Raw genomic sequence first — 26,452 nt, 5'->3', positions numbered from 1 at the left:
CTACAGCTCTGTAAATAGCGAAATATTCTTTGCAAAAGTGTTCTGCAGTAGATGTAAACACATTTAAATTCATCCTGCTGAAGAGTGTAACATCATCGATATAATTTATATTACTGATATTTGTAATAAGGTTGTCTAGATGCTCCGGTAATAACAACCAATCAAGGCATCCTGCTGCATCTACCACACCTCTTTTCATATTCTAAAGATCCATGATGATGGCACATGATCACTCCAGTCACACTGTTTTGTGTGCTAGATGTCCATTGGATGGAGGGAGACAGTCCTTCATGAGTATCATTCCCCTGTACAAGATAGAACAGCACCAGTTATTTTCAAGCACATATTCAACAGTTGCAGTGCACTTGCTCTATTTTCAGTATGTCTGCATTTGTGCGTGTGTTGCAGATGGCTCCCACTACCCAGTTCTTCTGCTGGTAGATCCACCTTTGGACACAGAACATGTCTCCAAATGTAAGACGTGATTGAACCATCTTTGAACCCTATCCAGGACATAACGTATTGTGTGTCCATCTCTAGACACTATTCTGGATATAAGGCATGGTGAATCCACCTTTGAACCCTGTCCTGGACGTAGAATATTGTTTATCTGCCTCCCAACGTCGCTCTGGATATAGTGTGTGGCGGATCCACCTTCAAACCCTACCATGAATGTAGCATATTGTGGATCCACCTCTGGCTATCACTACGGAAATAATGCATTGCGCATCCACATTTGAACACTAACTCGGGTCTACTATGGATCATGGGAATCATCCATGACACATGCACAGAACAGAGAGAAAACGTAGTGTAACTGTAGAATATGTGGTTGGATGTGACTGGATGCATTCGAGTGCAGTGTTATACTATAACGTATGACTAAAGTGCTGTTCTGTCTTGTACATAAGAAAGATACTCACAAAGGACTGTCTCCCTCCATCCAATGGACATCTAGCACACAAAATAGTTTGACTGGTGTGATCATGTATCGTCATCACAGTTCATTAGAGTATAAAAAGAGGTGTGATAGGTGCATCGGGCTGTCTTTGATGGTCGTTGTTACTGGAGAATCTAGACGTCTTGTTATAAATATCGGTTATATAAATTATATCGATGATGTTATGCTCTTTAGCAGGATGAATTTAAATGTGTTTACAGCCACTGCAGAACCGTTTTACAAGAGTATTCCGTTATTTATAGAGCTGTAGCACTGTTGAAAATAACGTGCAAGTGGCTGAAATCGAGACTTCACGATTCACAATATGTGTACTGAGTCTCTATACGTATTTGTCTAGAGCTGTCCGTGGTGGATGGTTGTGGTTCAGATGCATAACTTGCTAGCTGTTTATCTATAAATGACGCTGCTGGGGAGACGCATTCTGTAGGTAGAAGGGAAATTATCATGGTCCAAGATGCGACCTGCAGTCGACACACTGTCAACTAATGAATAACTTATTACTGGGGTAATAAAAATAAATACTCGAAAGCTATAGTTTGTAGATGTCCTTACAGGACTTTAGTGCATATCAGAGTTGGAAGATATAAACAGAAATAACGAAGCAATCTGGTAAGCAATAAGAACATATACTAATGGAAAAAACGTTTGAGCAAACAACAGAAATCAAATAGATAAACATGTCAACTCGCTGTTGCAGATCGCTACATAATGGAGTGGAGGTCAAACTGTTTCCAGACTTTGAGTAGCCATCAAGTGCAGCATTACATGAGTCTGCAAACATGCTCTCTGATGGGTCAGAACAATACATGGAATTGTATATATATTTCGAGTTTCTAATACATCCATCATCTGCACCACTCGTTGACTCTAATATAGATATGGAGCGACTGTTGCTATACTTTTCATTATCGTCCTATGCGTAATGCTTGCACGTGGGTCATGGGGAAGAAGGAAAGTCCTAGGGCTTTTTAGTAGGTTAGCGTATAAGACGCACAAATATTCTCATAGAAAATCAAACAGCACATGGGTGTGTCAGCAATACCACCATATACATATGGAAAATTGTCGAAAAATATAAAAAATGACAGTAAATCGGTAAAATTCGAGAAATGCCTGCTATAGTTACGAAAAACTGATGTGAAATACGTAAAAGTGAGGGAAATATGGTGAAATATTTAAAATTGCGAAAACCTAGGAAAATTAGGAAACTGGTTTATAATACATAAGATTAGAGAAAAATACTATAAATGAGTACTGAACGAATACAATAAAATTGAGTGTTCTGGAGGAGAGTGGACTGATGCTACATACATACATCTTAATTCGCATTCTGCAGACGTACCAATGTGAAACGGCCATATTATCCTGCACATGGGTAGTACAACCTAACATCGGACCATGACCTCTGAGGGTAACAGAAAGGTTAACATCGGCTGTGGTAAACTGTTATAAGACTGTTACATCCCCTCTGGCTACTGATTGTGGTGTTCATTTCCTCATAAGATGTTGCTATTTCTTGTTATGCATTTTCAGCTGCCAACAGTCATTTTATAGGACTGTTCTGAACATGTCGTAATTTCTGAACCGTAATTGGGCTTGAACGTCATAAACAACAGGCGTCATACACATCCAGAAACCTATATAGTGTTCATATTACAAAGAATCGATGTTTTCTTTGGTGTGCAAGGTTAATTGTTTTATCAGATTACAGTTTGTTGGCATAGTCTATCAGAGATAAACTTGCAGGGAGAACGTACGTCATGCACTGGAAATACATTTCTCACATTGGAATATTAACAGAATTGCATTCCCCATGACTAATATATTTGAAGCATCACAGCTCTAGGATTATAGCGTGTTTAAGTATATAACTGTGTAGACATTGGGATGTGCTTATGTTTCGCTATTATTTCTCTCTTTCCAATACCTTCTTGGTATGGTCACCAAATTCTGGAACAACAATTCAGAATTGTTGACACAAGTGATTCATGGAAAATGTTTGAAACTCCTATTCTAAGTCACTGGCAGATGTTTGTGAGTCCTGCAAACATTATGTGTGTACATTTGATTGACAGTTGTCCTGTGTGTGCAGTTAGTGCCACACAGTGCGTAATTTCGCATGTCGGACACTGCTACTATGCGTTTGTCTGTTTACTCATAAGGTGCATTTTCCATTGCTGGCTACCATTTCATTGGACTGATATGAGCATAGCATAATTACTAAACCATAAGCGTATGTAAGCACTGGGCGCTATACACCTCTGGAAAGTATATCACAAAGAATCTATGTTCTCCTTTGGTGCAGAAGAAAGCAGTTTCATCATCTCAAAGTTTTCACCGTAGTGAGTGGGAGAGAAAACTTGTAGGGTGGATGTACATCAGATGTTGAATGTATATGTCCTGCATCAGAGTATTATGAATGTTGCAGTCTGCATTACTAATACTTTGGAAACCACATGGCTTTAACATTATAACATGTTTAAGTGCAGAACTGTTTAGCCTTAGGAGTGCATATGTTTATGTTCTATGATCGTTTCTCTCTTGCCAGTACCTTCTTGATACTGACCCCAGACACTAGAATAATACTTCAGAATTGATATCACAGCTGATTTACGTAAAATGCTTCATATTCCGCCCATCTGGAGATCCATCAAGCATTAACCAAATGTTTCTTCCTAACTTTCTGGTATATCACCACAAAACTCTCATATCTACATCGATAAGTGGAGCCTGCCTTCACAACATGCATGCATGTAAAGAGATCTTGTGCACTTGGATGGGTGCCAGGACTAAGACCGGTGTAGAGGAGTCTTCGCTGAAGAGCAGCTCGCTCAGTTCCTTCACGAAGATGTGGAATGTAGCAGGTATAGTAGCCTCCTATTTCTGGTCAGTTGCATCAGTTGCAAATGATAATGGTGACAGTGTTGCAGGAAGCGTTGGTCAAAGACATTGTGGGGAGATCTGTCAACCTCTAACTTTTTTCTGTGAATGCAACAATACTCTGTGGCATCCTTCCAAATAGGAAAAGATGGCCAATCGTAATCTTAAATTCTCTACTCTGGTCGAATTACTAGAAATATGTAGATAACCTATCTGCCTCGATATAGGATGCTGTCTTGTGTACCTTGGTACATGTATCTGAGAATTAACCATGAATGGACGTACTGTACAGTTAAGTATCTACATTTGCAGTCTTGTCTATAGTACTTGAAAAATAGTGGACGAGGCTGGGGGGAGGGGGGAGGCTGGTTTGGTGATGATGCAGAAATTGGGAAACATGTTGTCGTGTCACTGGCTGGCCTTGAAATTACGGAAAAATTGGTAAAATTGATAAAATTGATTTACTGTGGTGCTTATTACAGTACCTTGTCCCATGTCAACAGTGTCTTTTCCATCTCATCTGTCCGCTGGTACAATATTGATTACCATTGAGAGTGTCTTGGTGGAAGCAACACCTTCTGGGGATGGCCATCACCAAAACAGTGTCCGTGTACATGGCTGCAATATGAGGAATCAATGCTCTTAGTCTCTTCAAAATGAAATGCTGAGACATCTACCACCCTGTCAATGTGGAAGATGAGATTTAATGTAGAGATCAGCTGTTTGGAAATGCTCCGCAATGCCACAGACTCTTTCAGGTTCCATTTGTTGCGATTCACCCCACATTTTTGTCAATAATGAACCCTGCCCCTTCCCTTTTTTTTCAACCATCCTCAGTGTTGTGGGATCAACATGGTTTACACCATGTGATGTTCACCTGTTTGTCAGGGTCAATGGTTGGAAATGTGTTAACATTGGTTTAGCTTCTGCTACAGATCTCGAAGTCACGGTAGAAAAAAGGAGGAGGAGAGGAGGAGGAGGAGATTGGTGTTTAACGTCCCGTCGACAACGAGGTCATTAGAGACGGAGCGCAAGCTCGGGTGAGGGAAGGATGGGGAAGGAAATCGGCCGTGCCCTTTGAAAGGAACCATCCCGGCATTTGCCTGAAGCGATTTAGGGAAATCACGGAAAACCTAAATCAGGATGGCCGGAGACGGGATTGAACCGTCGTCCTCCCGAATGCGAGTCCAGTGTGCTAACCACTGCGCCACCTCGCTCGGTACGGTAGAAAAATGTATGGCTGTGTACACATCTGTAGTCATACACTGCTTTAATGTGTTGCAGCAAAAAGCAATGTATGGAACTGCTTATAAACAACAATACAGCAACCCTCTCCTGATAGTCGATATGGTCTTCTTCCAGTAAAGGCAAAAAAACTTTATACACTTTGCTGTCAGTGAAGTCTTGAACACTATTACACTGTTGCACTTCTCACATGGTAACTATAGGAACACGAAAATGAGATATGAACATTTACAGAGTGATATTTATAGACTGTCATTCGATACCGACGAACTGTACATGTTATGCTTCTGTATTTCTTTGTGCAGCCTGCATATACTCTGCATGGTTGTGTATTTCCTTCTATATGGTAGAATGACATTTTTCTCATTGTGATATGTCTCTACCTGTCAGCCTTCTAACTAATGTAATAGTGCTTCCAGAATGTCACAGGATTTCAAGAGGAGTAGCAGGGACCTGTAACTTGGCAGGGGACATCTCTTACTCGTCGAAATCAGGTGGATTCAAATGCTATATATTGAGGACTGGAAGATTCTTGAGAATACGGCAGGTAAGCGATACTCTGACGAAATAAGAGTTGAGACGTGAGCTCTATACCGTTTCTTTTAGTATTGGGAGCAATCATATTACAACCTTGCAAGTATGTCTTGTGAAGTGACTGCAATGAGTAAAGTATGGGCTAATACGAAGATTTCTATAGAAAGACAATCAGCATCAGAAGTTCCTCCTGTTGTTTTCTCGATAAATAATAGACAACATTCTTCTGTGAGTTTTGTGTGCCTATAAATGGAAGGACTGACTTCTTAATAGGCAGACTAAATTTACATTTACATCTACATACTTACTTCACAAGCCATCATACAGAGGGTGGCGGAGGATAGTTTTTCCCATTACTAGTTATTCCCTTTCCTGTTCTATTCACAAACTGAGTGAGAAAGAAAGTTACCTATATGTCTCCTTATGAGCGCAAATTTTTTCGTATATTATCATCGTGGTCCTTATGTGAAATGAATGTTGACAGCAGTAGAATCCTTCTGCAGTCAGATGCAGACGTCGGTTCTCAATAGTGTGCCTCGAAAAGAAATCGTCTTCCCTCCAGGGATTACTATTTGAGTTCTCGAAGCATCCACCCACTAATTTGGTGGGAGCCAATAGGAACGCTTCTTTAGGGCTGTGTTCTAAGGGAAACCTAGATCTGCAGACTCGTAGACGTTTGGGATGTGGCAGTCAGTAGATAGGTATTTTGTTATTGCTCACCGAATCAGCCTTTCTGGGATATTTCGAAAACACATCACAGGTAGTTTCAGTTTACAGGAGGGATGAGGGGAAAGCTATTGTTCAACATCCCGGTATTTACCACAGTGACATTAGAGTACCTAGTTCTACTGTGAAGGATAAGAAAAGTTTTGCGAGTCTGGTATTAAGAGTGTCCAGCCCAGCAAGCAGGGGTTTGTTGGGCAAGAGTGGTACAGTCCTGATGTGTCTGTGGGGGTTTGCAACCTGCTGGCGGTGGTGGCAGCTGTTCACATGAAGTCAAGTGGTGGAGGCGTCGTGGGAGTGGATAAGGGGGTGAAACATCCTGATTCCCCCATAGACTGACATGTCTCAGACCGATTAGTTTGGGAGGAGTATACCAGAATTTTAAGTGGCTTACTTCCACCAGCATGACAAGACAACTGAGAGACAGTACGCAATTAGCGTTGAATGTCTTCAGCCATTTGATGATGGTTACCACCCATTTTGGTGTCAGAGGAAGCGACTACTCAACCTGTGAGAAGACACGGAAGAGTCTGTAATGGTTACCTGGCGAGTGTAATCCGACTGCAGGAAAAAATTACTCGCCATGCAAAGGGATTCTTATGATTAATGTAATTAATTAGTTTATCAATTTCATATCAGTGACGTCCCGCCGGACGGGTGGAAGCGGGATTGAGAGTACCACAGATATGATTTGAGAGTGGGAGCGGTAATCAGAGCTTTTTCGTTGCAGTGAGATCTTTTAACGGATTTCAATCTCCCACCTACTCAGAGATAGAGATGGTCATCGTAGTGAAATTATCTATATTACCGAATTTATAAAGTGATACAGAGTATAAACCTAATATTTACAACTTTTATGTGCAGTAACCTTGAGAGTTAAGGGGAGGGAGTTCGAATGTGAGGAGGCATTTTGTGACAAAGGTAGAGCATGCTCGTAGCACTCCACCACGAGACAAAAATGAGTTTCATATTCTGGTCCTGTGATGCAGGGTGCAGCAGATATTAAGCAGATAATAGAAGATAGTTTTCTATCTGATGAGATAATACTCAGAGGAAATATAACCTATGTCGTAGTGTTGTACATGAGTTTCACAACAAGTAACGATACTTTAGCGATGTGTGTATGGTCATGTCTTCTATGTTCGGAAATAGCTGCTAGCTGGAGTGGCCTTGCGGTTCTAAGTGCTTCAGTCTGGAATCGCGTGACCGCTATGGTCGCAGGTTCGAATCCTGCCTCGTGCATGGATGTGTGTGATGTCCTTAGGTTAGTTAGGTTTAAGTAGTTCTAAGTTCTAGGGGAATGATGACCACAGATGTTAAGTGCTCAGAGCCATTTGAACCATTTTTTGAAATAACTCATATAAAATGAGGGAATATACATTTCACATGAGAAATTCGAGTTGTATTGACAAAAAACGACATCCGCATTTCCGATTTTTTAAACTGATGAGTCCATGTCTGGGGTGGAGCTCCAGTTGGTCCAAGTTGTGCCACAATGTTTCACAGGGGGTCAGGCAAGCAGAGGTTGACACTTACAGCCATCACGGCACATGGCTCTCCCAGGTACACAATACACTTAGTAGATGGCCCTGGACTAGACTGGAGGTAACTGGTCCATTTTCTTTTTCGTCTTGAGACACGGTGTTCAGGTAATATAATGAGTACCACATTCGTAAAAAATATTGTAAGATATATTTCCCATGTTTGTGTTGGTTAGGATGCAAACTGTGACTCCTAATTACGTATAAGTATCTTTCATTTGCAAATGATGTTGCTGCAGGAGTCCTGTATATGGAAGCAGGGTCTTACAGGCGCAGTGGGAGAGTCAGTTGTTGTTCTAATATTATTATTACATATCCTTATGTTCCTCCCTGCACCTATTCACTTGTAGATCGGCAGGAGGCTACTCCCCTGTACTTCAGTGATAACTTTCTGCCCTATCAGTGTTACCCATCCTCACCATATAGGGCGATTGAATAGACTGACTGGACCAACTCTCTAGCGCTAGACTAATAGCGAAAATATGCACTCCACGTCCAGCAATTGTTCACGAAACTGGAGGGAGCTACTGTCTAGTGCTCAATCATTTCAAATTATCTAAATAAACAATATTCTGCACTGCATACAAAAAAAGACTTACCTCTGTCCTATCCAGCAGCCTAGCACAGACTAAGTCCTTTTCCGTCCAATTTCCAGATGTGGGAGGGCAGGGAGTTGGGAAGAGGGTTTGGGCAGTGGGGGAGGGCCAACAGCATCCTCTGGTGATGGTGTTCTGAACTAGATAAATTGGTCCGAATCTCAAGGTGAACATAAAAAAATTGATATTCCCGCCAATAAATTTGAATTTCCTACCATTTTTTGAATTTCCCGCCAAAATTTCGATTTCCTGCCATTTCCAGAGGTAGGGGGAGGGAGGGGAGTTCGATCCATGTACTGGCTGGGGTAAACCCATCACATCATTGAGGGTGGATAGTTGATTGCTTAATTAACTAACTTGTATAATTAATTTGATATAAATTTGATATCAAAAGTGCACGCATTCCCGTTTTTTCCCACTATTCGGGTGGAGAGCAAGGCTCTTTCCACTGAGTGTTAGTGGCTGACTGCTCGCTGAAGACCTGTGTTGGCTTGATCCTGCCTATTGTAAGAGTAACGTGTTTGCTGTTGATCTGAATATCCAGGATTCGATCTTCCCTCTTGACAGCACACTGCAGCCAAATGTATGGTACTTGTAGGGCTGGTTTGTCGCCATCAGTACCTAACATTATGTGTGTGTACATGCTGAGGTCTTTGTAGACAAACATGGCAACAGTTCTGTGTCTGGACGGCTGTGGAGGTCAGCGCTTCTTGATGTGATCTCTATGGCGACCAACAAAGGTGCATCGGTCTGTATCAGGCTGCAGAGACACATCTACAAATTCGCTAGGCAATCGTAGAGGCTCTCTGTACATCTGTACTGCAGAAGAACTGTCCAGATCGAGTTTGTATGCCTTCTGTAGACCAAGCAGAACCATTGACAGAGCTTATGTCCATCTGGCAGTATGGCACATTAGGGCTGCTTTTAACGTTTGGTGCCAACATTCTATCACTCCGATGCTTGCCAGGTGGTAGCTGCCTGTTTTCTGATGATTCATGTCACAGAATGCTCCCAGCTTGGCGAGCAATTCTGTTTCGAACTGCTTCCAACAGTCTGTTTTAACGTGCAGGACAGCTGAAATGTGATATTCAGTTTAGCATGAAGGCATGCGGTAAAGCTTCCACAGAGATGTTGTCCACAGGTGCTTCTTCTAACAGGTGAATGATCAGCCATTGTCAGCAGGTACTGCTGCATGGTTGAAGGTGGTAGTGATGCCACGACATCCTTGTGCATATAATGGTAGTGTTGGGAAAGCTGCCGATCAGCGCTTGTACATGCCAGCTGATCTTGCAATGCTGACATTGTACACAAGATCATGTCCACCCACTTGCAGCAGTCTTTCTTCATCCCTAGGCAAACAATACGATCTGTAATGAGGCGTATCACAGATGGTACACTGGGGTGACATAGATTGTGTAAAATTTCTAAAGCATTCTTCCAAAATCTTAGCTGGTAAAAATGGCCATGATTTTGATGTTGATACTTCATAGTATAACTTGATGTCAGTGCCAGGAATGTTGATTAATTGCAAGTCTAACGATGAAGTTGTTTCCTGCATCAGCTCTTGCAGTTCCCATTCAGTACACGTGCTTCCATGAGTTCTGAGTAGTCAAGAGTGGAGATGCTACTGACTCAGGAGAGATAGACTGCTACCACATTCTCGGTCCTGGATATTCTTGGTTGTCTATGCTGAACTGTGTGACAAACATAAGTTGGTTATGTTGCCGCAGTGAACAGTTGATGTTGTTCTGTCGAAATGCATATGTGAGTGGCTTGTAGTCAGTAAAGACTGTAAACTCACGGGCTTCTAGCTGAGGTTGGAAGTATATTGCTAACAGTTTATGGGCATAAGCGCTTCATTTCTGTTGAGATGTTTATAGTTTCCGTGAGAAAAAGGCTAGAAGCTGTCATGCATCATTTTCGTGTTGCTGCAACACAGCACGCACTGCCGCCTGACTCGCTTCTACCACCAATACTAACGACGCGCTTGGATCAGGGTGCGCCAACAGTGTAGCATCCGCTATCGCTTGTTTTACGTGTTTGAACACAGCAGCCATGCGACCTGTCCAAGTTATTGCTGTGTTCCTTTTGCATTTTGGACCTGCAAGCATAGCGATTAATGGTTCTTGAATTTCTCCTGCCCGTAGCAGATGCGGGCGAGAAAAATTTAACACCTCTAGAAATCGTCGCAGCTACTTAACTGTGTAAGGCCAGGATATCTTCAGAGTGACTTTCACTTTTTCAGGTAGTGGCGGCGACCAAGAAAATTCATTTGTGACTGACCAAAAATACACTTTACTGTGTTCAGTACAACGCCATATTCAAACTATGAGATCCTGGTGATGTTCTTCTGATGAGGCTGGGAATACAAATATGTCGTGAAGGTAAGCGAAACAGAATGGCAGGCCTCATAACACTGAATCGATAAATCTCTACCATGTGTGTGCGGCATTCTTGAAGCCAAATGTTATGAATCTGCTTTCAAACAGAGTGACCAGGGTAATTGTGGCCGTCTGTGATATATCTTCCTCAGCAGCAGGTATTTGAATGAATCCCTTGGTGCAGTCCAGCACTCTACACATAGTTGTAATTGTGGAGTAAAGGCACTGGATAACGACTTGACACCATATGGGTGTTAAATGCTCTATAGTCGCCACAAGGGCACCATTGAAATTTTTTCGGAAATTTGTGGTAAGTTCCTATGGGACCAAACTACTGAGGTCATCGGTCCCTAGGCTTACACACTACTTCGCAATCGTGAAGTACCGCTTGAACACACAGTGTAGGCCAAGATCCAACTCGAAACGTTGCTTGTCATACGTCGCTGTTGAAGAACTGTCTGTGACAGCTAGACAGAATAACGTACACAGTCTACACCAGTGTAGCATTGTTTATCGAAAGATGCACAGATTAGAGCTGGTGTCAATCACGTATTTCTGTCCTGTCTCAGGCCAATAATCGGATGCAACATCTACATCCGGCTGCAGCCAGGCCACAGTTGTTGCTTGGGTCACGGCGAGGTAATAACTGCCTGCTCTGCTGCGTCAGTACGTCCACCTTTGCCGCCAGAGCGCCGTAGTCGGCGGACGATACCGTGGCAAATGTGTTTGATGGGCGCCGATGATATGGCGTCTTACTCCTTGTCTGCTAGGTCTACCACTGCGTCTAAAGACATGTCAGATTACTACGCGATGATTGCTTTAAATGTCAAGTGGCAACCAACTACTCCATATGGATCTCAGCAGGCTCACCAGTTCCGTGACAGCGTCGATCCTGCATCGCAAATGCCACAAGTACTGGGATGGTTTGCGATCTCCGATGTCTTCCTGCGTCAGGAGTTGGCAGAGGCGTTCTTCTTGCGAAGCGGCTACGCAGTGGATTCTCTCTGCTTTGAGACAGTCTTACGAACCAGTCTCAGTCGGTGAAGTTATCACATCTTGTACTGCAGCTGCATATTGATGGTAAAGTTGTCTCACAACCAGTGCGAACTTGGTGGCGTCGGTAGTTATTCCAAGATAAAAAAACTGGCTTCAACTGAGCAAAACAAAGCGCCAGGTTATGAGGCCAGAAGGGCGGTAATCGTATGACGATCCTGGACACAGTAGGGTTGGCCGTTGCCGGATTTTTCGTCATCCTGCACTAGTACTTCCTTTAATTTGTGCATCACACAGGCGTAAACCACATTGGGGTCACCAGTTTACCCGTAGGGGTGAGTAATGGCCTCTCCGACCGGTTAGGTTGCTTAGTTTACGATAAATAACGGTATATTCTTTGCTGGTATGACAACGGCTTTATTAATTCGTAGGTCAAATAATATAGAACGTCTTTTAGATGCTGTGTACACAAAGACAAACTCGCGAGAGAACGAATAAGACTCTTGTTGACCCCTTACTAAGAGCTATGTACAATCACAGAACTAAACAGAGAGTAAACATGAACAAATAAATTGTTGTTCACTAAGAGTAAACGACACGGGATTTATAGACAAAACACAGTGCTCCTTGCAGCCGGCACGGGACTATCTAGACAGCACGAAATCGAACACTTGCGGCACGAGACACACTTGAAACACTGGTGCATTACACTGTATTGAACTGCTGGTCTTTGAACTGCTGGCCTCGATCGCTACAAACCCACAATATATTCTACAATACAAGAACTAAAGCATTCAAAGTGGGCTGTGAAAACCTGTCTAGAGTTTGGGAGGGAATTTTATATTCCAGTGCAAAAGACATGAACAGGTTGCTGGTAGACTTGAGGCAGGGACTTGAAAATCCGGACTCAGAAAAAACTAAACTATAATTTATTGGCCACAAGTACAGGAATATACCGCGTTTCCAACACGTCGAAACCTGAAAAAAAACGGCATCTTTAACTTGTCGCAATTGAGTTAGGCTACGATACTCTTACTCACCTTCCTGAAATCAACTTTCAGGACAGCGTAATTAGTTTCACATGTTCTGGGTATGCTGTCCTTAAATGCTTGTTTCGAAACTACAATAGAAAATTGTAGTTCCTTTTAGCTCTTTCCTGTTGCCACGAATCTTAATGTCCCTATTAGCGGCTCATGTGGAGAAAATTTCCCTCCCCATAACAAGCATTTTCCTTATTATACAAAGAGTTAAGAGCGTCGATAGGTAATTATACATTTCCAGATCAATCCGCAAATAATTACACTAGTCGTTGCGTTCATCCTGCAAATCGTGAAGTAAATTTATGTGTGAAAGCTGCCTTCGATTAAGTGGTCTTTCTGTGTTTTTTTTTCTAATTCTGAGTAAATGATAAGCTTTAGGGTCACGAGAGCATAATCGCTTGCTACCCACTGAAATTTCCTTTCCACACCGCTAGATGGCCGGCGAGCAATATATTGGAAGTTGATTTGTGTGAGCATACCCCATTTGCAACCATCTGTTGCATGCACAGACATTTTTGCAAATACCGTGCAGACAGATCGTTGGACGGATCCAAAGGCTCAACTGCTCTTATGTTCTCTATTAAAGAATTATAGACAGCTGCCTTGATCGCCGTAATCCATGATGGAAAAAAGCGTTTCACGCGTCAGCTTTGCGTCGATCTCCTGTCTACCCGCTACTATTCGTCTCTGCGCCAATATGATTTGAATCCACAGATATGAACAGTTTTGCTGTAATCGTCAACTTCCTGTCTTATTTAATATATGCGCAAATCTGCTGTTCACATGCTACGATCTGTCTGCGCAGAAGTTATGTGAGTAGACAAATCATTGCGTGTGGACGGGTTTCAAAGCACATTGAGCCGCTAAACGCAAAATACTGAACTACAGAACCTGCTACTGAAACTCGCACCCTAAATCAGCATAAGTGTATAGAAAGCTCACTTTCTGATGAAAATGTAGAATGCTACAATTTCCATCGCGAAATAAGTATATGTATAAAAGCGGAGAGACGTGCTGAAGAACGAACAACTCATCGAATAACAGTTTTATTTTAGAAGAAGGCCGAGCTAAATTTATTTACCCTTGCTTCCTTGCAGTGAATCGTTTCGAGAGATGGGGCTATTACACACATCTGTCAGTAGAGTCTATTCACGTGAACCGGCAATGGCGTTTTAACATTCGACAGCGATTGCTACTTTGCCGCACAAGAGACAAAAACGGTTGTGTTAACAATCTGTGCACTGGCATCTTTGAAATCAAAGATGGCACCAAAAAAGTATTTTGATAAGTGAACCGAAATGGGAATGTGATTTATGTAAATAATCAGACAATATTATAAACTATGTGATGGTGGGAAAAACACATGGCGTGCAAGGAAGGAAATGTCCAACCTCAGCACTTTGTCGAAGAAATTGATTACAATGAAATAAAAAAGATACAGGTTTGTTTCTGTCTATTTTTGTTGTTGTGTCTCCAGGGTTTACTCGCTGTCATCAGTGATGTTTATACACATATGCGTTAAGCGGAAAAGTTATTGTTCGTCAGTTTTCTTAAGCTGTCATTGACACAAGTACCGCACAAACAATGGCATTTCCAGTGCTTCTCTTGTTTCAATCACGTCTGTTTTTTACATAAGCATTTTCATTTAAGTTAATCATTAGTGGCCAGAAACTGTTTAATGTTATGTTATTACTTCATTTCATAAAATTTTATGTGTCAGCAGCGATGTCGTGACAAATATGGATTTCAGTTGAAGGAAAGTACATAACCTTAAGCACATAACAGATGGCTTACTTGACCACTTGTTTGGAAATGCTATTGAAAGTTACATATTATGGAAATTTGTTATATATTTATGTCCTAAAAATGTCAATATTGACGTCATTTAAGTACATGATTTGTATACAAATATTCAGATCAAAGCTAGAGTCTAGAATGTTGTTAGAGGTTGAAACACAACTAATTAAAAGTTGACACATATTATTCTAAAATGGAGGAAGTATTACAAATAGATACGTTGTTGAAGTTCTGTCTTGTGGACTAGTTTTTCAAGCAGAAGTGTAAGAGAGGCTGAATAGGGAATAGTGATATTGTGCATCTGGTGCTAGTAATACATTCACATGCACATTATTTCTCTCATCAGTCCACCTCCCTTTAAGAAGAGTGTTTTCATGATTGTTATATATGTTTGGCGAATTTAACTGTTTTGGGTTTGTCATGTTTAGTCTGCTCTGACCAAAGTCTGGAAAATAAAATGAATAATATTCTCCTCTGATCAAGTCTGACTTGTACAATTTTCACATATTTAATTTTTGTTAGTTTTTAATCAGTTTTTGAGAGTTCAAATTATGTGACATGAATTTGAAGAAGAAAAAACACATTACACAAAGACAGTGCTGTGGTTTACTTGACAGGAGGATTGCCCATTGCTAACTGTCGTATTAATTGGGGAACAGGATGACTATGAACTGTAGTAGCATAAGAAACTTGCAGATAGGTTCAAACAGTATGTAATCCTAGGTAGATATATTTTCATCCAGCCCAGAAAAGTTATTCTAATACTTTCTGACTACTGCTGTACTACATCATTTATTTAGTTACACTTCACAGTTACTACAGTCTGTCAGTTAGCACTTAGGTTTCAGTTCATTAATCATTATGCAGAAAATTGTGCGCTATTCAGCTGGTGGCATTTGCTGTAGGTTTCCAACAGAACTGCTAAAATTGAATGATTAACCCTAAGGTTTCAAATGTAAGTTGAAAGGCCCTTGTTGCACACATTTCCTATTCTGTTCAGGAGTTCCTCATACTAGTTGAGAACTTTTTTGTGAAATGTGTTATTTATCCATATTCTAGGACATTTTTCCTCTCTTAATAATTCTTTGATGGCATTTTGCATTGAACACTTCCCATACAGCTTCTATAGCTTTTGAAAACCAATGCTATTGAGTCAGTGAATTGCCAAGCACCTTGGTTTGTGCTTGAGAGTGTTGAGACCTCACAACTTTTATTTGTAAATAGTGATAGCTATCTTCTGTGTGGTTTAGGTAGTAATAGTCATCTGAAGTGACATGACCTATTCTTCTGTCCAGCCTGAAAAGCATACAACTTACAGTTTAATATGAAGTCAACACCAAGGTGTAGCAAAGCTTTTAGAAACACACAAAGAACTGAACATAAAATTAATTGCCAGAAAGGAGAAGCAAATTTTAAAACCAAGTGGAGATTACAAGCGAATAATTAGTTTTTGTAATATGATACTTAGCCTTCATTGATCCACCATTGTTGGTACTTAATATTGTTCTTAATGTCTTCCAAACTTCACTCTTATTTGGAATTTTGTAAATATTGTGGAAAATAATAGTGTGTGGTAGCTTAGTGGTGTTAAAGATGTTAGGTTTTTATTGGTGGTGAAAGGTAGTCATGGTCTAATTTGTGCTCATTCAAAGTTGTTTATTTCCTTGTAATTCAGTTAGTTGCATGTGTTTTGCTATTTTGAAATGTACAAAACAGAGAAATCTCAACAAGGAAAAAAAGCTATCTCTCTGTCTCTCCTGGTATATTCACACTTTGATTATTATAGCCACGTATTTCGATAATATGTTTCTGTACTGATCGACTTCTAAATATCGTTCTCATTGTAAACAGAATGAGCCCAAGTAAAAGTTTTAATTTGCTTCTGGGAATGGGGGTCTTTTATGTAGTTCACACTGTGGGTCTTTTATGTAGTTTGTACTGTGGGGTGTTGCATGTAACACTCATCCAAGCTGTTTTCGAGAACACAGAAGCATCCGATTCCATCCATCTGCTTTGACCCATGACGTCACCAATTCTCAATGTCTCCAATATGGCGCCTATGACGTCATTACGTAAACATGACAACAAACAAGAAAATACATATAAAACCAACAAACACATCTCCCTCCAAAATTATAGTCAAACTAATGGGACCATTGCGGAAAATTGGGGGTTTTCGGGTGGGGACAAACTAATTATAAACACGTACAGGCACACACCACGGTTCCAAACTACACAAAACGACGACATAAAAACACCACAAATTCCGCTACACTAACAATATCAACAGGAATCAGTCACTTCCCTTCAACTACATAGCTCAACCGCAATTGTCAATACCACAAAATAGAAACAAACTATTCCAAAAATTATAATCACACCGAAACTGACGATACCACAAAACCAACACCTAAAATAACAAAAATTGGAATCGGGCACTTCCCTTGATCTATATAGGTCAACAGCAGCTCACGATACCAAAGCACACATAGCTGCAACGACACATTGGAATCGATCACTTTCCCAGGACCTATATAGCTCAAATACAACTGACGATACCAAAACAATTTAAATTGAGCACTTCCTATATGATACATAAATCAACCACAAGTGCCGATACCAAAATATCAACCACTAACACATGCACTAAGTAACACTGACCCGATAACACATAAAAACCCCACCGAACATCATAACACGCGAACAATAGACCAAAAAAAACGACTACTTACCCCAAAAACTTCCGGCGCTACACACTAGCGCAGGCACCCCAATCACACACACGCACACTCACATGCACAAACAAAAAAAAAAACCCCCAAACTCGCATATTCTGCTTGCATATGCCGCATTTCACTATCTCTGCCACAAGCCCAAAAAGTTGCAGAAACTTAACAGACAACATGTAATGACAGACAACATGTCATCCCCCATTTCAGCCCTCAGACATGCACTATTAAACTTAGAAGTCATATCCATACCTGACAAAAGAAGCCACAAATTGAATTAAACAACTTACCGCGCAACAAACAGCAAACCAATACCATCAAACGACACAGCAATAACATAAACACAACGGAAACTTAATTCTTAAGTCACATATACCGGAAAAACATTTGAACCAGTATTTTAACTTCACTGACATTATTTCTCCAGGATTATCATTACATCAGTAGAGTTCTTGTTTAGCTTAAGTAATATCTGTGTATGCACATTAATGCATTTCTCCATAATAAGATGCAGAATGTCTTGTTCGGGATGATTCAGTCGCAGTGAATTGTTAGCTGCATGGATCTTTTTTGTCATATGACCCTAACTACTGAAATGCACAAGAATTTATGGTTGTAAATTACCCTTAGAATTGAGTTTTCTGTTTCAACACTGATACCACTTGAGTCCATGATTTGACATGTATGTCTTGTTTTCATTTACATTCTGCTGTCTGGACAACTGGTGCATCATAACCCACATCAGGATCTTGATTAGATCAGTGCTTTCTTATTTTAAATGGGCCATTAAAGCTGTTAACATTTAGGATTCCTTGAACAATATTTACCGGTTTCCACCATAGTGGGAGGGACTTTCAAGACAATGTCTGCTGTTAGTCTTCAATGAGAATCTACAGTCTTGTGCCCACTTCATTGTATACTATCTCTTTCATTGTTCTGCTGATAGCCGTCAGTATATATTGGCAAATAAACGAGTAAGTTCCTGCAGGTTTGAGATTTGAGTGTAACATGTAACACTACTGTACACTAGAAAGCCTACATCTGATGTCCTTGCTTCTATTTTCATGTATAAAACCAAATGGCCTGATTATTTCTTACTACCACTTTGCACCGCAAAGACAAAGCAAGAGATGAGTGATTAAGGCACTAGACTCACATTTTAGACAAGTAGGATACAAACCCACATCATTGAAATGGTGGATTTTGGGATGGCTTCTTTGAAACTAGAAAATTGTTTTTCCACAGCATCCTGATCCAATATGAGATTATGTCGAATCTCTAATGCCATTACATTTGATGGTACATGAAACCCTGTTCTTACTTCTTACATTACACAAAAGCACCATTCTCGGCATATGTAGTTTCAATGGAATCAGAGTTGAATTTCCCTTCCATTGGTAGTGATAGTTATGGAAAATTTACTGTGGATCTAAGAATCAGGGAATGCCTCCCAAATACTGATATTGGGAGGACAATAAAGAAACTCCCGAGACCAATAGGCATTGCAGCACCTAATCCAGAGGTGGCACTTGCAAAAGGCATCTGTATCTCATGTTAATAGCAGCCTTCAGAATCTTGGAAGACAACAAAATGCCACTGCAACTTATTTTACTTGCTTAACTCTGTCTCCATTTTATATACAAAATGTGGCTCCTTCACATCCGTAGGTAAAATAGTCCCGTGTTTAGATCTATGGGGGAGTAGGGCTTAGAATAGTCACAATAAGGGAAAGGGGATCAGTACCTGGAATGTGGAATATAACTCAAAGCAGGAAACCTATAAAACTTTAGAAGAAATGTGGCACAGAATAATATGAACTTGATTAGAGTTGCTAAGATAAGGTGGAGTGGACATGGAGAGTCGCTGACAGACAGATACGTAATGTACTACTGAGGAGGATAACTTTAAGGAAGGTATGGAGTAGCAGTATTTTGACGAAGGAAATGATTAAATGGAAAATGTTGATTATGTAAATGACAGAGTTATCAACACAAGGCAGGAAAGATTATAGAAATATATATTGATTATGAGTGTGATAGTGCAAGATGCAGTCAGGGTCTTCCAAGGAAGAGTGACAAAAAGGGAAAGACAGCTAGCAGTGCAATACACGTGGTTCAGAAATCACTGGTGAATGATCTACACTTTGAAGTCATTAGGCTATGATTATAGAAACTAAATTTGTTATATACTGATCAGGTGGAAGAAAGATAGGATAAGATGTCCTAAAACTGATACAACAAAAATTTGCCAAAAAATGGTACACCCAGTCTATTCATAAGAAAACCGTACTTATCACAAATGTTCCTACTATTATTTGTGCTGCTGTTCTTTGGGAATGGCCAGTCATATTTTGTTTTTTCCATTATTAACTTAGCAGTGACATAAAAAATAATTTAGTCACCATTTTTCACATCAAAAATAAATGTGCACACAGTTCTACAACATTTGCCACTATCTTGGAAATATTGATTCTGTACCCACCAAATTTGGATTACATAGACAGAAAGATGTGCTCTGTCTGCTGGATTATTCATTACCTTCACATTTATTATATGGAGTTAATTAATAAACAGTCAGTATTATCCCTAAATATGATATGCTCCAGTCCCAAAAGATGTTTCCTAAAAGTGGTACACTCGGTTTTTTTTTTTTTTTTTTTTTTTTTTTTTTTTTTTTTTTTTTTTTTTTTTTTTTTTTAAATCATGCTGGTCAGTTCACTGAAATGTGTGTTACTTGCTGCAATTGGCAATAATGCAACAGTTGTTGTGCTCTGTTTCTTACCATTGTTGTTAAGGCAATTATGCAGCAGAGGGTATAGACTGTGTTACAGTTTTGAGTTAGTGGTGTATTGCTATTCCTCTCAGGTCTCTTTTACAGGTAGGCCTAAGTATAGGTTTCATCTAAAATAGGTCCCAACTGTTCTTAAATATGTTTTATGCCAATATTGTATAATATTAAATTGGAATATTTTGGGTCATGACAGGAACAGTATGGCAACTTCATATAAGAAAAAAGGAAGGCCATATAGTAAAGAAGATATTTCTTCAACCATAAAAGTGGTGAAAGATGGAGCTTCACTCTGGCAGGTAGCATTGAAATATAAAATAGATAAAAATGTTCCTGCACAGAAGGGTACATGGTGCTCACTCAGGTGTGCAAGGTAGGAAAACAGACTTGACAGCAGATCAAGAAACAACTTTATCTCATCACTTGAATACACTTGCTAAATGGGGATTTCCAATGACAAGAGCTGAAGTGTTGCTGGTTGTTCAACACTTTGTGGAACAAAATGGTTTGACCAGTCGTTTTAAAGATGGAAAACCTGAAGAAGTTTTTTTAGTTGACACCAATGTTCATTTCATCTCATAAATATCCTTAAAAAATCTGTGAAAGAAAACTCCCAGTTATACATAAGTATCATTTTTCTATCGTCATTGTTGCTACTTAGGAATATATCATGTGTATCATATTTTGAACCAGTCATATCATATTTAAGATTTTCAGTCCAAAAAAATGATACAGTGTTTTATTTATTTTTGGTTTAGATTTGCAGCTCTAAAGAATTAAACACAGTGCCATTTTAAAGCAGCTAACATTGTCTTTCATATACATTTTTTCCTTTCAGGTACTCCTTTTTTTTTTAAAAAATGAAAACACATTTTGTGATTTTGTATCATATTTAGGACACCTTACCCTATAGAAATAAAATGAAGTGAAGAAGGTGCATACATTATCAATTAACAGTTAACAAATTACTTATGGCAGAAATGGAAATTTAAAAAAAAGGCATCTGAAGAAGGCTGTTGTGATGAAGTTGAGTGACCTAGAGAAGAAAGATGAGCATGAGTAATTAAAATATGTCAGAAATGTTCCCACTTCAGCTTATTAGCAATGGACCATCTGACAAATGCTTAAAGGAGGAATCAGGAAAGCAGGACAGAAATGTAAATAAACTGCAAAAGGGAAAAATGGTGAAAAAAGCTATGGATTGCCCAGAAAAAGGTTTCCAAGATGAATGAGAAAAGAGAACTCAAAAATAAGGACAGTGAAAAACGCAAGAAAGACATAGAAGACTGGGTAACAAACTGCTTAGCGAATTGATTTCCAAGATGAATGAGAGAAGAGAACTCAAAAATAAGGACAGTGAAAAATGCTAGAAAAACATATAGAAGACTGGGTAACAAACTGCTTAGAGAATTGAAGCAAATTAGGTAAAACGGCTAAAAGAAGGTTGTTATGCAATTGAGGAACTGGATACAAAGGGAAGGTGTGATATAGTGCAAAACAAAGGCCTTGAGGAGCTACTGTGGAAATTTTCTGCAAAGATGGAAATATTGTGCACAAAGATCGTGAGAGAGTCGCTCAGAGATGGGAGGACTATTTAAAAGAGCTATATGTGATATGAACAGACCACCAATCACTATAGAGGAAGTAAAGAGTTCAGTTGCTGCAATGAAAAATTAGAAAGCAATAAGTACAGCTAAGATACTAGGAAAAATAACTAAACATTTGAATGAAGAAAGAATAAGGAAAATATTGAGGTTGTGTAACAGAAAGTATAGAACAGTAGTCAATGGCCAGATAACTTTTTGACGGTGGTAATAATTCCAATACCAAAGGAACAGGGGATCAAGAAATTGGGAGAGCCCAAAACAATTAGCCTCATTTCATATGTAATCAGAGTTATGTTACCGATCACAACTAAAGAGTGGAAATGGGGGAGAATTTGGTTGTGGAGCAGTTTTTTTGAAGGAATACACAAAAAGTAAAGAGTATTCTTACAAATTTTGGGAGAGTGCCTTATTGTGAAGGGAAGAGATTTGTAATGTGTTTTATAGGCCTAGAAAGTAATTTGATGGTGTGTTATAAGCCTACATTTATAATGAGTATGTCGGAAAAGCAGGCAGATGATAAGCTCAGTATCCTTAAATCAAAAAGTGTTGGTGAAAGGAGAAATTATCAACTGAACTGAATCACAGAAATGAGTTAGAGAATACTGTTGTCTGTCACTATTTTTTCTGTACTGAAACATTATGATTGATTTCTCACCACTAGATGACAAGAGGGTAAAAAAAGGAGGAAGAAAAATATAATAATTGAGGTTTTCAGACAGCCAACTGGTATCTGTTGTGAACTGCTCAGTGAAGTGCCAGTTGATATCACATAGTGGCTCCGGGCACTGCCCCCTCTTGTCATCTGATGCCTTGGTCTGTAATAATTGTAATGGTTGTAATGAGTGAATGTTGTTACCAACATTATATACAAAATAAATTTGTAATCTCTACCACTGATTTTTATTTCGGTAGTAAGTATGATTACTGATTTCCTTCGTGTCAAAAATTTTTAATTAACAGTGGTTGTTGACCAACCGTATTTGCCAACCATCAGTCATTGGCTTTCAGAATACTTTCAGTATTTAAGAATCAAGTGTGCATGTTGCATTCTACAGTGCAACAAACCATCACACACAAGATTTGTGAGCTGTGCTGCTCAGAAATGTAGGATACCATGGTAGTGTCCTACACTTATGCAGCAGACACTGTAGGACAGATTGCATTAAGACTTATTTATCCTGTGCTGTTTACTCTGTATGCCACTCATTTCACAGAGAGCACTCCTCTTTCTCGTTTGCTTTCATTTTCCCATATTGTGTGACATTCTTCAAGGGGTAACAATGACATTTCCTGTCACACAAAACATGATGATGCTGGCCATATGTGGATGCCAAGTTGTTGCAGCCTTATTACTTACAGCATATACAGTGTTTTACATGCACTACAAGTTCAGATTAATTCAGGACATTCCTTCTGGGTGTTGGGATTCCCACAAATATTAACATATTTATTTTTCTAAAGCTAAGACTATTGTGTTGACAGTACAATTTCTTTTTTTGATGTGCCATTATTCTTACAGGTTGTAGGGAAAGGTTCATTTGGCGTTGTTTGGAAAGGAAAATGGCGGAACATTGATGTAGCTGTAAAACACATAGATTCTGAAGCAGAAAAGAAGGCATTTGCAGTTGAAGTGAGACAGCTGTCAAGGATAAATCATCCCAATATTGTAAAACTTTATGGTGCCTGCACTCAAAATCCAAATCCAGTATGTCTTGTGATGGAATATGCAGAGGGAGGTTCACTGTACAATGGTGAGTGTGCCTTGCACTGTTTCCATTCTTCATATTTGAAATGATGCTGTTCTGGAAAAAAAATTTAAAAACTGTAAGGAAATGTGTAAATGTTTAGCATTTTGCCATAGTTTCCGCTAAGAAGGTGTACTATAATTATAAAAGTGACTTCTTCTGTGCCATAGTGAGAGGCAGTTATGATCCATTGAATGTGCAAATAGCTAACCAACCCACTGAGCCTTGTACACTTATTTTAAACATATGCTTTTGGATTATTTTTCAGAATGCTTCTTGACTCTTAATACTAACTACAGTCCCTCTGAATAATTTGAGAAATTCTGTTCCCTCAAATGAAACAGTGCATTGGATGTCATTGCCTTTATTTGCCTCATTGTAGGCATTTCTGTGTGCAACACAAATGTTTCTAAATTGTAATTCTGTGTGCATCTTGTTGATTTAATTTCTACATTACTTGTAGTTACCCCTCACATCCATTGCATTGAGGTATTCCTTTTTTGAATAACCTGAAATACTTCATAGGTTATGCATTGCATTTTCATCTCTTTGTTATTACAGTACTGATCCTTCCCTTTGCTCCCGTTGGTGGTTAGGCTTGCGTGCCTCAGCGATACAGATAGCCGTACCGTAGGTGCAACCACAACGGAGGGGTATCTGTTGAGAGGCCAGACAAACGTGTGGTTCCTGAAGAGGGGCAGCAGCCTTTTCAGTAGTTGCAAGGGCAACAGTCTGGATGATTGACTGATCTGGCCTTGTAACACTAACCAAAACGGCCTTGATGTGCTGGTACTGCGAACGGCTGAAAGCAAGGGGAAACTACGGCCGTAATTTTTCCCGAGGGCATGCAGCTTTACTGTATGGTTAAATGATGATGGCGTCCTCTTGGGTAAAATATTCCGGAAGTAAAATAGTCCCCCATTTGGATCTCTAGGCGGGGACTACTCAAGAGGATGTCGTTATCAGCAGAAAGAAAACTGACATTCTACGGATCGGAGCATGGAATGGCAGATCACTTAATTGGGCAGGTAGGTTAGAAAATTTAAAAAGGGAAATGGATAGGTTAAAGTTAGATATAGTGGGAATTGGTGAAGTTCGGTGGAAGGAGGAACAAGACTTCTGGTCAGGTGACTACAGAGTTATAAACACAAAATCAAGTAGGGGTAATGCAGGAGTAGGTTTAATAATGAATAGGAAAATAGGAATGCGAGTAAGCTACTACAAACAGCATAGTGAACGCATTATTGTGACCAAGATAGATACGAAGCCCAAGCCTACTACAGTAGTACAAGTTTATATGCCAACTAGCTCTGCAGATGACGAAGAAATTGAAGAAATGCATGATGAAATAAAAGAAATTATTCATATTGTGAAGGGAGATGAAGATTTAATAGTCATGGGTGACTGGAATTCGGCAGTAGGAAAAGGGAGAGAAGGAAACGTAGTAGGTGACTATGGATTAGGGGTAAGAAATGAAAGAGGAAGCTGCCTGGTAGAATTTTGCACAGAACACAACTTAATCATAGCTAACACTTGGTTCAAGAATCATGAAAGAATGTTGTATACATGGAAGAAGCCTGGAGATACTGACAGGTTTCAGATAGATTATATAATGGTAAGACAGAGATTTAGAAACCAGGTTTTAAATGGTAAGACATTTCCAGGGGCAGATGTGGATTCTGACCACAATCTATTGGTTATGACCTGTAGATTAAAACTGAAGAAACTGCAAAAAGGTGGGAATTTAAGGAGATGGGACCTGGATAAACTGAAAGAACCAGAGGTTGTACAGAGTTTCAGGGAGAGCATAAGGGAACAATTGACAGGAATGGGGGAAAGAAATACAGTAGAAGAAGAATGGGTAGCTTTGAGGGATGAAGTAGTGAAGGCAGCAGAGGATCAAGTAGGTAGAAAGACGAGGGCTAGTAGAAATCCTTGGGTGACAGAAGAAATGCTGAATTTAATTGATGAAAGGAGAAAATATAAAAATGCAGTAAATGAAGCAGGCAGAAAGGAATACAAACATCTCAAAAATGAGATCAACAGGAAGTGCAAAATGGCTAAGCAGGCATGGCTAGAGGACAAATGTAAGGATGTAGAGGCTTGTCTCACTAGGGGTGAGATAGATACAACCTACAGGAAAATAAAAGAGACCTTCAGAGAAAAGAGAACCACTTGTATGAACATCAAGAGCTCAGATGGAAACCCAGTTCTAAGCAAAGAAGGGAAAGCAGAAAGGTGGAAGGAGTATATAGAGGGTCTATACAAGGGTGATGGACTTGAGGACAATATTATGGAAATGGAAGAGGATGTAGATGAAGATGAAATGGGAGATGTAATACTGCGTGAAGAATTTGACAGAGCACTGAAAGACCTGAGTCGAAACAAGGCCCCGGAAGTAGATAACATTCCATTAGAACTACTGACAGCCTTGGGAGAGCCAGTCCTGATGAAACTCTACCATCTGGTGAGCAAGATGTATGAAACAGGCGAAATACCCTCAGACTTCAAGAAGAATATAATAATTCCAATCCCAAAGAAAGCAGTTGTTGACAAATGTGAAAATTACCGAACTATCAGTTTAATAAGTCACGGCTGCAAAATACTAACGTGAATTCTTTACAGACGAATAGAAAAACTAGTAGAAGCCGACCTCGGGGAAGATCAGTTTGGATTCCGTAGAAATGTTGGAACACGTGAGGCAATACTGACCCTACGACTTATCTTAGAAGCTAGATTAAGGAAAGGCAAACCTACGTTTCTAGCATTTGTAGACTTAGAGAAAGCTTTTGACAATGTTGACTGGAATATGTTCTTTCAAATTCTGAAGGTGGCAGGAGTAAAATACAGGAAGCGAAAGGCTATTTACAATTTGTACAGAAAGCAGATCGCA

General features: G+C 39.8%; 1 protein-coding gene across 3 annotated transcripts in view; it reads left to right on the top strand.

Moving 5' to 3' along the window:
• Nucleotides 1-14,133: 14,133 nt before the first annotated feature.
• Nucleotides 14,134-26,452, top strand: part of LOC126161412 (mitogen-activated protein kinase kinase kinase 7-like) — a 182,457-nt gene continuing 170,138 nt past the window's right edge. For 2 of the 3 annotated variants that reach the window (XM_049917201.1, XM_049917200.1), the window contains exons 1-2: nucleotides 14,134-14,335; nucleotides 23,334-23,565. In XM_049917201.1, coding sequence (XP_049773158.1) covers nucleotides 14,258-14,335; nucleotides 23,334-23,565 — 310 coding nt within the window. In that variant the 5' untranslated portion in view covers nucleotides 14,134-14,257. The remainder of the gene's footprint in view (nucleotides 14,336-23,333; nucleotides 23,566-26,452) is intronic. The other variant, XM_049917199.1, reaches the window with a different exon arrangement.

Source organism: Schistocerca cancellata, chromosome 2 (assembly GCF_023864275.1).
Source record: "Schistocerca cancellata isolate TAMUIC-IGC-003103 chromosome 2, iqSchCanc2.1, whole genome shotgun sequence".
NCBI classification, from domain to species: Eukaryota; Metazoa; Arthropoda; class Insecta; order Orthoptera; family Acrididae; genus Schistocerca; species Schistocerca cancellata.
Note: the sequence above shows the minus strand (reverse complement) of the source record. Positions and strands in the feature narration are given on the sequence as shown.